We start from the raw sequence: 12606 nt of genomic DNA, 5'->3' as shown, positions 1-12606 counted from the left end.
ATGAGTACTAAAAACGCCATCTCTGTGTCAGATTGTTTTACAACAATTCATGTCCCTCAGTTCTACGAAAAGCCAAGCCAATGTTGATTCTCGCTTTATTTACGAGCTCTGTTGCGTCCTCTTTTTGCCAGCAGACTCTCCTCTATTCTGCGTTTTTTTAAATGAGATTTAACATACTAATGCCACTTCCACACCATACACTCAAAGTAGCCGGAGCAACTTTTCTCTATTTACGAATATGACGAGTGACGTATGCACACAATTTCCTACGAAAACCATTCCGACAAGCCTAAAATATAAACACTTATAATAGGCTTACCTTATAAGTATTACAGTGCTATGCATAAGTTTAGACACCCATGCTAAAGTTGACTAAAAAGAGGAATAAAAAATCATCTTTTGGAAACTGAACTTAATGCCTTAATTAAAAAAATTAGGAAAAATCCAACCTTTAAGGACACCAATTTTCTTTGTGAATGAATAATGTATCGTAAATAAATAAATGTTCTTCCTTAAAATACAGGGTGCATAAGTTTGGACACCCCTATGTTAAATTCCCATAGAGGCAGGCAGATTTTTATTTTTAAAGGCCAGTTACTTCATGGACCCAGGATACAGCATGGAGTATTTTCCATAAGATCATCTCTCAATGCAAATCAAACCAGCTATTAGGCTAACTGAAATAAAACCATGCCAATCTCTAGGTATGGTGAAGGCTATGTGATGATGTGGGGCTATTTTAATTCCAAAGGCCAAGGGAACTTTATCAGGATGCGTAGTATCCTGGATCCATGAAGTAACTGGCCTTTAAAAATAAAAAACTGCCTGCCTCTATGGGAATTTAACATAGGGGTGTCCAAACTTATGCACCCTGTATTTTAAGGAAGCACATTTATTTATTTACGGTACATTATTCATTCACAAAGAAAATTGGTGTCCTTAAAGGTTGGATTTTTCCTAATTTTTTTAATTAAGGCATTAAGTTCAATTTCCAAAAGATGATTTTTTATTCCTCTTTTTAGTCAACTTTAGCATGGGTGTCTAAACTTATGCATAGCACTGTATATATTATATTATATTACCTTATGTAATATAGCTTAGTGAATCAGGGTAAGACGAAAACACAGGATTGATGTATTGACTAATTCAAATGTTAATTTTGACCAACAAAAAAAGTTACATAGTGTAATATCACAATATTTTCTTGGATAATATTAATGGATAAAAATATTTGAGTGCTTTTTGGTTTAATTCTACTTCCTGTAATTTCAACTCAAATTCTAATTCCACATCCTGTTTGCTACCACAGTTCAAATTCCGTAAATGAGTTGAACTGAAACGGCATTTTCTGCTCAGTTGTGAATGGCAAGCACAAGTCATCTGAATGAGTGCGAGTGTCATCAGTGGTGTAGATATGGAACATGAGGAACACTGACCCAGCGGGAGCTGGATTAGCAGTTTAGTTTGAGGTTTGGAGAGAGCTGAAACTTTTTTCTCACCAACAGCCTCGGCAACAGCTGGTCTGCCGCGTCACGGTTGACATGCAACCCTCCATGCCAGCACCAGCCCTTGCTATTACACAGCCAGGATGGGAACAACACCTTCATCCTGACATTCTTCAAAACTCTCACATTTCAGCTGGAGGCACGATGTGCTCAGGTGGAGGGTAGAAACGAAGCCTTCGTGCCTTCACACGAGTGCTATAAATCATTCACTCATACAGAATGTGCCACAGGTAAAATAAACAGAAACTCTGCCAGTCAGCCAACTAGCTGAGAGACAATAAATACAAACCAGTATGGATCAACGCTAACACACATACTATATACATAATGTACTCACGCATGCAAGTCTACACACATATAATTGTGAAACATGCTGAGGAATGTGCATGGCAAGCATGTTTAATGTCTGCTAATCAGACCAAATAAAGACAATGAAATGGATCACAGAGTAATGAGACAGGGCTAACGAGCTGGATGGCTGAGCTCTGTAAAGATCTGATTGAAGTTATATTAAATCCAGCCGTGAAGAATAAAGTTTAACCCTCAGAGACCCACTGCAGTAGCTAAAGCATATTGCCTAAAGCAGTTATTATTATTATTATTATTATTATTATTATTATTATTATTATTTATTTATTTCAAAATTAAGAAGTAGCAATAACCATTTCTGCAAGTTTAGGGTCAGTACAAATTGTTATTTTTTTATAATTGGTGAGCAGTCTCACCAATAATACATATGATTATAATTAAAACTGTTTTCTATTTTAATATATTTAATACACAAGTTGTCAACAGTCATTAATAAATTATAGATCAATTACAAATGAGTTCCGACAGTGCTTGAAACTCTATAGGGTTGTTTTGACATTAACATATCCAAAATATCCAAAATACTCAAAAGTCCCTTCCTGACCTGCAATATTAATGCTGGATTTCTGAGGGTTGAATAATTCAAAGCCCCTGTTACTTTGTTCTCTCCATTTAACTTCTTTCAACTGTCATTTCCAATCTTTTATAAACTGAGAATGAGAATGTTATTTTGACCCTTTCAACAAAGTACTGTGAAAAATTGACAGGAAATTGATTGAAGAATAAATGCACCAGACAAGCATAAAGAAACCGCACACCCCTGCCTCTTATCCTCTCTTTGCTTGCGTTATAAAGTAGAGAGAAGCAAATCCACACTGAACTGCAGGTCAAACATACACACTTCCACCTGTTAGCGGCACAGCCCACTGTGACCAATGAACAACAGCAACATAAACACAGGGATAAGTCAGACAAATTGATCTCGGGCAGGTCCAAGACCTCTGGGGCTTTTTGGCTTCAGTGTCAACTAGAGATCACAAGAAGGGTGGAGCGAGAATGAGAGGAAAGAATCTGAGACGAGTTTGATTTAATTTGATAAGAAATGCCTTAAGCATTCTGTCAAACACTGACACAATGCAATAAACAAAAGAATGAAGGAAATCGCACTCTGAAAAATTCCTCTTCATCATAACAATATTCAGGTAAATGCATTTAACAGAACAGTTTCAAAACAGTGTCACTTCAGCTAGTGTTCTTCCAGAATCCTGTTATCTATATCTACTCCAGTGGTTCTCAATCAGAAGGCCTCAGCAAACTTCTAATGCAGGGGTGTCCAAACTCAGTCCTGGAGGGCCACTGTCTTGCAGAGTTTAGCTCTAGCCTGCCTCAACTCACCTTCCTGGAAGTTTCTAGAATGCCTAAGACCTTGATTATGTGGTTCAGGTGTGTTTTATTGGGGTTGGAGCTAAACTCTGCAGGACAGTGGCCCTCCAGGAGCAGGATTGGACATCCCTGTTCTAATGGGTCCGCAGGATGACTTAAAATGAATTAAATTAAAAACACAATTTGATTTAGACTAAAATAATAAAATAAAAAGCAGGTAAACTGAATAATTGTTTAAAGGGGTGGTTTAGGATTTTGGACATCGGACCTCATTTCCAAGTTAGCCTGGGTGTTATTTATCAGTGGAGACAGTTTTCAACATTTTTCATCCAGTCCTTCCAGTTGCATAGTTCGCCGGTGCTAGGCTAGCGCGAGTCAACAGTAACTGCTAGCCTGCCATTAAAAATAGTTTTACCCACTCCACAGTACAGCAAAATCAAATAAATCATAACGCCAGACTATCGATGTAAATGTCTGTTCAGAGAATAATGTTAGAAATCAAACTACTCTTGCATCTCAATGATCGTTTACATTTACAGGAACTAGTTTCTCAGCAGCGGCGGAAGTTTACTTTGCTCCGGTTAGTACTGCGCCGAAAAGTAAACACAGAACAGAAGCGCACTACAGTCGGGACGTCTAGCTAGCTAGTAGTAGTCTCGGTTGCCTACGTAACTTAATATTACTCCGCCGCTGCTGTAGACTGTGCTAATAAATACAGGGAACAAAGTATAACTATTGCAATGCGATGAAAGGGTAGTTTGATATCTAACATTATTCTCTCAACAGGCATTTACATCGATAGTCTGGCGTTATAATTTATTTTCTTTTGGTGTACTGTGGAGTGGGTAAAACTGTTTTAATGGCAGGCTAGCACTTACCGTTGACTCTCGCTAGCCTAGCACCGGCGAACTATGCAACTGGGAGGACTGGGTGAAAATTTTTGAAAGCTGTCTCCACTGATAAATAACACACAGGCTAACTTGGAAATTAGGGTCCGATGTCTAAAATCCTGAACCACCCCTTTAAGTATAGGTTTACATGATGTACTAAAAACAGAATTGCGTTTTCACTTACAAACAACAATGTTGTCAAAATGAACGCCGTTCACACGGATCCGCGAAATGACTAAAAACGCTGCATTATGCTGCCAGGCCAGTAGATGGCGATTCCACTTTGTAAAGAAATATGGCTATAGACTGATCCCGTAATATGCATGCGCATGACGTCACCGTTTTCGCAAATTTGCGATTTTGTAGTTTACACAGAGATGATAACACTATCGTTTTCAAAAACCTGCACTTTGAAACGCGTTTTCAAAAAGTTCGTATTTTCAGACCCTCAAATACCATTGTTGTGTAAATGAATGGCAAAAACGCATTAGAAGTTTCCCCGTTGAAAACCTTAAACCCCTTCATTTTAATATACAGCACAAAATTTATGGTGTTATAAAATTGCAACAAAACGAGGTTTGGAACAACATGAGGGCGAGTAAATGGTGCAAGAATTGTGACAGAAACATCCACTCTTGCATTGCGTGTTTGTGCATTTTGGGGGGCGGAGCAATGAAGAGAGGGGGTGTGTTTGTTTAGGCTGATTTCAGCATCTGAATATAAGCAAATGCTGAGGGAAAAACATTTTCAGACATCTCGGTAATAACTAATGCAGAAGTTGACAGGAGCGCAGCTCAAGGCGTAGGTGTTTCATAACTACATTCTTACAAGGTTGCCAGTTCTCCTCTCCTCTCCGCTCTCACATCTGTGCTCATACACAATGAGGACCGTCAGTACTGTGTGAGCTATATCTGCAACAGCACTCTTCTTCTGTCTGTCTATCTGCCTCTCTCATTCTCACGCTCTCTCTCGGGCGAGTGTCAAGGACCATGAGAAAGTGCTGTGATCGGATCCCTCCATCAACATGACAGAAACATTTCTAACAAATTCCATATTTATTTGTAATACTACTGTTCCACTGCAGCAAATAGGCCTATATATATATATATTTAAGCGTAGGTTACAACAGTGTTAGGTAGAGGAAATGGTTTTATCTTCCAGTCGGCTTTTATAAAGTTGATTAAAATTGTGCTCTTTGATGTTCCTAGTAATCTGAGTGCTGTGGTCTTTTTTCAGATTTCGTGCAGATGGTTATCAGATTTGCCCTAATCCTGTTATGCCCTCTAGTGGATGAAACCAGAATACACTCTATAAGATAATATAAGTGTAATATGTATATTCTGAGGCTTGTGGAGTCAATTAGTAGCTTTGTGTGAGAAACCGAGACAAACTTATGTCATTTTTCAGTGAAAATCTTCTCCTGTTAACAGTTTGCAACAGGATCACCTGAGAAATGGATCATTTAGAAATCATTTACGAAGAGCCGGCTGAAAATAAAGATTAATTCAAGAATTTGACTTTACTCATAGAAATTTATGAACTTACTAAAGCTAGAGACAGCTGCAATCGGTCCGAAATTTAGTGAATAATGATTTTTAATTGGCTTGTTCCCCACACAAAGCTGTCGAATGGCTTCAGAAGACTTGTAGTGAATGAGTCTTATGAACCAATGTTATAAGTTCACAGTGAATTTTATGATATTTTATGTCCATAGTCCTTTTATACTTTCATAAAACTGAAAACAGTGGCCATGTTCATGTTCACAGATAAAAAAATAATTCTGGAACAACATGATGAGAAAACTACCTTTGAAAAGACCTTTTTTGAGGTTAATGGCTAAAATAACAGTACCACAGATTTTGATTTTTAAATAAATTAATAGTTTTGTTCTGCAAGGAAGCATTCAATTGATCAAATGTGATAGTAAAGACATTCTATTTCAAATAAACGCTGTTCTTTTGAAAGTTCTATTCATCAAATAATCCTGATTTTTTTTATGGTTTCCACAACAAAAATGTAATTACACAGGAATTAATTGCATTCTTAATACTCAACTATAAAACATTTATTTTAAATTGCAATTATATTTCACAATTATTACTATTTTTACAGTATTTTTGATACCCAATCTGTATTTTTAGTCAAAAAGGTAATACTCCTACTGTTCATTTATCATCATCATGCATGCAGGGTTCCTTTATACACCAGCCTTTTTGTTTGTCATTTAACTGCTTGCAATCCTTTCTCTCTTCTACATGCTCAACTAGCGCATATCGATGGGCTGCATCTCATCACAACCTCTTGTCTGGGGTTCTTTAATGAATCTGCATAATGGAGAAGACCCCAATTAAATCCTTGCGTGAGGAGGACTCGGCATCCAGGGTAAACAAACTTACCCTGACATGGTTGCAGCGCTGGATAAGATAGAGGGCCGAGAAAATGAATTAGCTTCCTGACACACGTCAAAGCCAATCCCAAGGAAGAAGCGGGGCACCTCTCGGCACCTCTATTTTATCTGGCCCTTAGTATTCCGCCTGAGCCGCCCGCTCGTATCCAAAATGTATTCATTTATTCAGAAGTCCTTGGAGAAATCAGAAAAAGCTTGTTGTTCTTTTTTCTTTGTGTCCAGATGGAGTTTGCGTGAATAACGTGAGTTAAGTGAGGCGGAAAATAAGTACAAGATTGCCCGCCAGTGAGAGACGATATCACCTCACGAAAAAATGAGTGTCACCTTCATGCACACAACAGGTTTTCTTTGATTTCGAATATTTCCCTCCTTTTATCTTCGTCTTCTGTCAGTACGTGGTATTGGAAAACAAATGAAAACATATGAGCTTTGCCTGAACTCAAATAAGAATTATCATGCAATGCAGGTGTGCGAGGAAGCAGATGATTAATCAAAGGGCGATAATGAGAGATCTATTTTTTTTTTTTTAAAGCATCTTCTCTTGGGTTGGAGGGATACGGTGTGTTTCACCTTGTTGTTCCTCTGCCTGATGCTTTTTCCATTGCTAATTAGTTTAATTAGCTAGATAAATTGGTAATACAAAAAAAGCTGATTGAATGAGAAAACCGAGGGTACGTTACCACGCCAACGATATGCTTAAAACGAAGAAGTTTTTCCCCCATTCACACGGATCCGCGAAAACGATTAAAAACGCTGTATTCTGCTGCCAGGCCAGTAGATGGCGATGAACCACTATAGATTGAACCCGTAATACGCATGTGCATGACATAATCGTGTTCAGATATTGGCGTTTTTGTTGTTTACACGGAGATTGTTTTTAAAAACTTGCACTTTGACATTCATTTTCAAAAGTTTACATTTTCAGGTACCCAAAACAATGTTGTCATGTAAACGAACGGCCAAAACGCATAAAAAGAAATGATTGAAATGATTGATTTTAGTTGAAAACGGTGTCGTGTACACAGCCCCTGAAAGGGGTCAAAATCTTGCTTAAAGGAGAACTCCGGTCAATTTTAACATTGAGCTCATTTTTTTGTAAATTTGGAGTGCTGTCAATACAGAGAACAACGACAAAAATCGGTGTTGCCTACACCGTGTTATCCTCTTTTTAAAATTTGCACCCTGTTGACTTCAATGGGGCAAGTTTTAAACCTGCTTTTAGCCTCTTAACATCCTTGATGTGTCATTACAAGTGCACAGCTAATGTGAGTGATTCCTTCAGAGTGATCACGGGTGAATCTGACTGCAGTAGATGTGAAAGATATTAATAAAAATTATGTTATTTAAGCCAGCGCACATACCTGTATTTTCTTCCTGTTTTCGGTCGAAGTCCACAGTAGTCGATTGTCGAGTTCACGCGCGTGATCATAGGTAACTAAACCTATGCGTGTGAACTCGACAATCGACTACTATGGACTTCGACCGAAAACAGGATGTAAATACAGGTATGTGCGCTGGCTGAAATAACATCATTTTTATTCATATCTTTCACATCTACTGCAGTCAGATTCACCCGTGATCACTCTGAAGGAATCACTCAACATGGCTGGGCACTTGTAATGACCGGAGTTCTTCTTTAAAGGAATAATTCACTCAATTTTTTAAATTCTGTTTACATTTACTCATCATTACAAACTGTACTTCTGTGAAAAAAAGAAGACATTCTGAAGACTGTTTTAACTGCTTTTATGCATGCGAATGATGAAAGTCAGGGAGGTTAAAAACAACACTGGTCACCTTTAACTTTCATTGTATGAACAAAAAACAGAAATGACATGAGAGCGAGTAAATTATGACAATTTTTTAGAACTTTTGGTCACTTTATATAAGGCGTCTTTACCTACTATGTACTTACTGTACATATAAAAATACTGTGCACTTACTGTATTCATGATGCATTGTGAAACACTTACTGCTATTGAAGTGGGATACGGGTAGGTTAGGACAGGTTGGTTAAGGTGCAAGGGAAGGGTCAACAGTGTAATTACAGCTGTTTTTACTAAAAATAATTACAGCTGTAATTGCATGCATACCTTTTTAAATACAAGTACAATGTAAAAACATGAATGCACACAATAAGTGCTTTGTATCAAATTATTTATCAAATTTAAATGTAAGTACTTAGTTAAAAACACTTAATGTAAAGTGGGATCTATCCCTTTAAGAGATATTCAAATCAAATTCCAATCTCACAGCATTGCTATAATTAAGTAAAATAATGGAGTATTAATACTTTATAGAGAAAAGCCAGCCTACCTCCCTAAGGACTGTGCTGCCATAACCTCTGTACAACCCTCTGAAACCCTGCAATGAGAAATCAAAAAGAGTTGTCATCTTTGTGCAAACAAAAAGACATGGCATTTTCATGACTGACTGCCTTACAAAACGACTTATTTATCAATGAATCCACCCGTCAATCTGTGTTTAACAGGACAGCTCGAGTGAACTGAAGAGCATTGTTCACTGTAAGCCAAGCTGACGATATACGCGCACCTCTTCTTGTAGTGTATTCAGCAGCACCCGGTAGGTATTGAGGGAGGGATTGGCCTGTGTTCTCTGCTTCACCACTTCAGTCGGCACACGAAACAGACAGGCGACCTGTGTATGAGGAGGACAAGAACACTCATCAAAATGTCAAATAGTGCTACTCACACAAACAGATACTTAAGTACACTGCACAATATAGCTGTTTGAAAACAGGAAATAAAATAGCATTTATAGTTTAAAAGAGTAGATTTATATTTAAACAACTGAAAAAATATCTGAAAAGTGGAAAAAGATTATAAATAAAATATAAAATTGTATATACTATATATAATTATTTTTTAAATAATAACTTTATGTATGTATGTGTATATATACACACACACAGTAGTGGCCAAAAGTAATGCCCGGAGCTGGATATTGTTTATAATAACCATCAAAATATGGGGAAAATATTTTATATTATATATATATATATATATATATATATATATATATATATATATATATATATATATATATATATATATATATATCATCTAATATTTATATATATAATATTTATATATAATTTAAATATGATCGAAGAACAAAACCCTAAAGTGGTATAAATCTGGAAAAATGATTTGGCAAAAAAATTATTTTGGCACACTACAGCTACACGTTTTATTTAACTATGCAAAGGAAATGCATAAAAAACCATACATTGACTACAACATAATCAGTAATTAATTTTTCATTGATTCTCTCTTGTTTTTTGCATGTGTGTGTGAGAAATAATTTTAATTTATTTACTTTTACAGACTTTTTTCTAATATTTACAAAAATACTGATTAATAATATGATTTTAGAAAATGTAACAAATAATTTGTCAGACAAATGAGCCTACTGCATTGTTTGTATTAATTAGAATACAACACAGCATCTAACCATTAACAGTTCCACAAAAATTTGATATGAAAACATTTATAATTTAAAATGTTCATGTAACTTAAAAACCCTTTACAAATGACTAACAAAATTCCCATGTATCATACAAGTCAAAACACTGCTTTTCTCTCTCTCGCTCGCTCTCTCACAGACACACACACACACACACACACACACACACACACACACACACAACAGCTGAATTCCAGCAAACATGCATTGTCGATAGCTGGAGTGTGGCATTATTCAAGCTCATTCTTCAAGGCCGCATCCCCCTCTAAACTACACTTGTGGTGCATTACTTCTCCTCTCCATGCTGAGGGCGGAAATACCAGGATGAACCGAGGATGGAAAGCAATCTTCCCAACCACGGGGAGTTTTACCGGGCCCCCCACCAGACCCCCAGACTCACGCTGGATAGAAGTAATCTCTTCTGAATGACACTGACGGAGCAGGCGTGGGGTGCTACTATGAGAGAGGTTAGGTTCACAGTGAGCCCAGCTGACACCCTACAGGCACGGTGTGTGTGAACAAGCTACGGTAGTTTGCGCTCTAGATGAGTCTGGCAGGCGGCAGAGCATCTTCTTGCACACTGAAGATGCCGAATGAATGACCACTTGGCTTACAAAACAGCATGCAAGACTTTGCGGTATGGCTTGACACAAATGTACAAGATCCAGCTGAGGAAATCTGTATGTGTTATTTCCACTGAGAAAAGTAGGATCAGTGGGGAGGGCTCGAATCTTAAACAAGCCAAAAGCGTGTACCAAGAGTGCCACCCAGCGGTGAAACCCGGGACCTGCGACCATCGGTCTCTTACTGAAACTGACAGGGCCCATTTTACCGAGCTCATTACATTCTCTTTTTGCTGGGTTAACATTTATGAAACACTAAACATCACGTCCTCTCGTGTAATTCTCAAACGGATCAAAATTACAGCACTAAATAGAGAGGGAAGTGGATATGACAAGTAATTCTTGCCGTAATTGAATTGGTGGGAGCGAGTGCGCGCCGCAGCAATTTCGTATCATCTCGCAGGGGAGTTGATGGAGGACTGGCGAGAGATTATATCAGATCAATTACCGACATTGTGCATTTCTGGGTAATTTACAGGGAGCAGTGAGGAGGAAAACTAGTTTGAGGACATTTTTTAAATAAGTGGATGTCGAAGTCTTTAGAGTTTCGCCGTGTTTATGGACGTACCTGTGTGTGTGACCAGTCAGGCGATTATCGAGGCACTGACTTAAAGGCAGTTTTGTACTAATTAACGTTTGGTTACATTGTTGGAAAGAGTTATGGTTATACTTATTATTGTGAGATACATTTTGGTCTCTGTGTTTTTGCATTCACATCACCATTTATCTTAATTTGCGAGTCATTTGGAGGAGGTGGCATTAATTAGTCGCTGCCTCTGATCCAAGCGCGCGCTTGGCGCTTCCCGTTCCCGGCGCTCTGCGCTCAGTGCGCTGCTACTGAGGCGGGAAACGAACCCCTCAGACCCATGAGGGGGAAACTCTCAGTGCCAGGGCAACACGACGACCAGAGGCCAGCACTCAGACACGACAGGTCGCTGAAGAAGCAGGGGATATTAAAGCAAGGCACGACGCTTATTTTAGCACTGGGTGAATCAGTTCAGGGCCGCTTGTCTTGTCCTCGCGCTGTTTTTTACAACACAGAGTAACACACACCTATAAAGGGAATGATTGAATACTTGACGCTACACTTTAAACGGATTGAAAAACATTTAGGTTTCAGTTTTATTATAAGCTTCATAGAAATCACCATAAAACGTGCATTATATGCATAATACCTAACACCTTATAATCAGTTGTTTGCATAAATGTAACAGTTATGATTCTTCAACTATGCATTAGGCCTACTATGCATTGTAAAAAGTCATTTTAATTAACCATTTTAACTATATTTCAAATTATACATAATACATTATGATACTTATCTATTCAGGGTTATGCCATTAAAGGCTGTAATGAATTAACGCACAAGATCAACACACTAATGTGTTATATCATGTGTTAAATTGCATTATACTCTTGGTGTAACAGAGAATAGACTGTAATTTATTATAACTTGTTAAAATTAAAAGATATAACATAGAATTCATATTGTAAGGCATTAGTAATTCATTTGAATAATTTTATAATTATTTTAATTATACATACATCTTAATGTAAAGTGTTACCAGAAGTGTTACGCACTGTCATTTAAAAGTTTGGGGTCAGTAAGATTTTAATTAATTTATTTAATTTTATTTATTTATTTATTAAGGATGCATTGCATTGATCAAAAGTGACAGTAATTTAGAATGTTTTAAAAGATTTCTATTTCAAATAAATGCTGTTCTTTTTAACTTTGTATCCTGAATTTTTTTTATCATGGTTTCCACAAAAAATATTAAGCAGCACAACTGTTTTTAACATTGGTAATACTAAGAAATGTTTCTTGAGCAACAAATCAGCATATTAGACTGATTTCTGAAGAATTATGTGACATACGACTGGAGTAATGATGCTGGGAAATCAGCTTTGCCATCTCAGGAATAAATTACATTTTAAGTTATATTAAATCATATAAATAATATTTCATAACTGTTTTGCTGTATTTTTGATAAAATAAATGC

At 37.2% G+C, this 12606-nt stretch overlaps 1 protein-coding gene across 1 annotated transcript in view; it reads right to left on the bottom strand.

The window, feature by feature from the left end:
• The window catches only part of slc25a26 (solute carrier family 25 member 26), a 57711-nt gene that overhangs the window by 36328 nt on the left and 8777 nt on the right, over positions 1 to 12606 (bottom strand). The window contains exons 4-5 of the mRNA XM_081358282.1: positions 9048 to 9152; positions 8811 to 8858 (exon numbers count right to left, since the gene is read on the bottom strand). Coding sequence (XP_081214408.1) covers positions 8811 to 8858; positions 9048 to 9152 — 153 coding nt within the window. The remainder of the gene's footprint in view (positions 1 to 8810; positions 8859 to 9047; positions 9153 to 12606) is intronic.

This window comes from Scardinius erythrophthalmus, assembly GCF_964197995.2.
Source record: "Scardinius erythrophthalmus genome assembly, chromosome: 25".
Taxonomy (NCBI): Eukaryota; Metazoa; Chordata; class Actinopteri; order Cypriniformes; family Leuciscidae; genus Scardinius; species Scardinius erythrophthalmus.
This window is presented reverse-complemented; position numbering and strand designations above follow the sequence as displayed.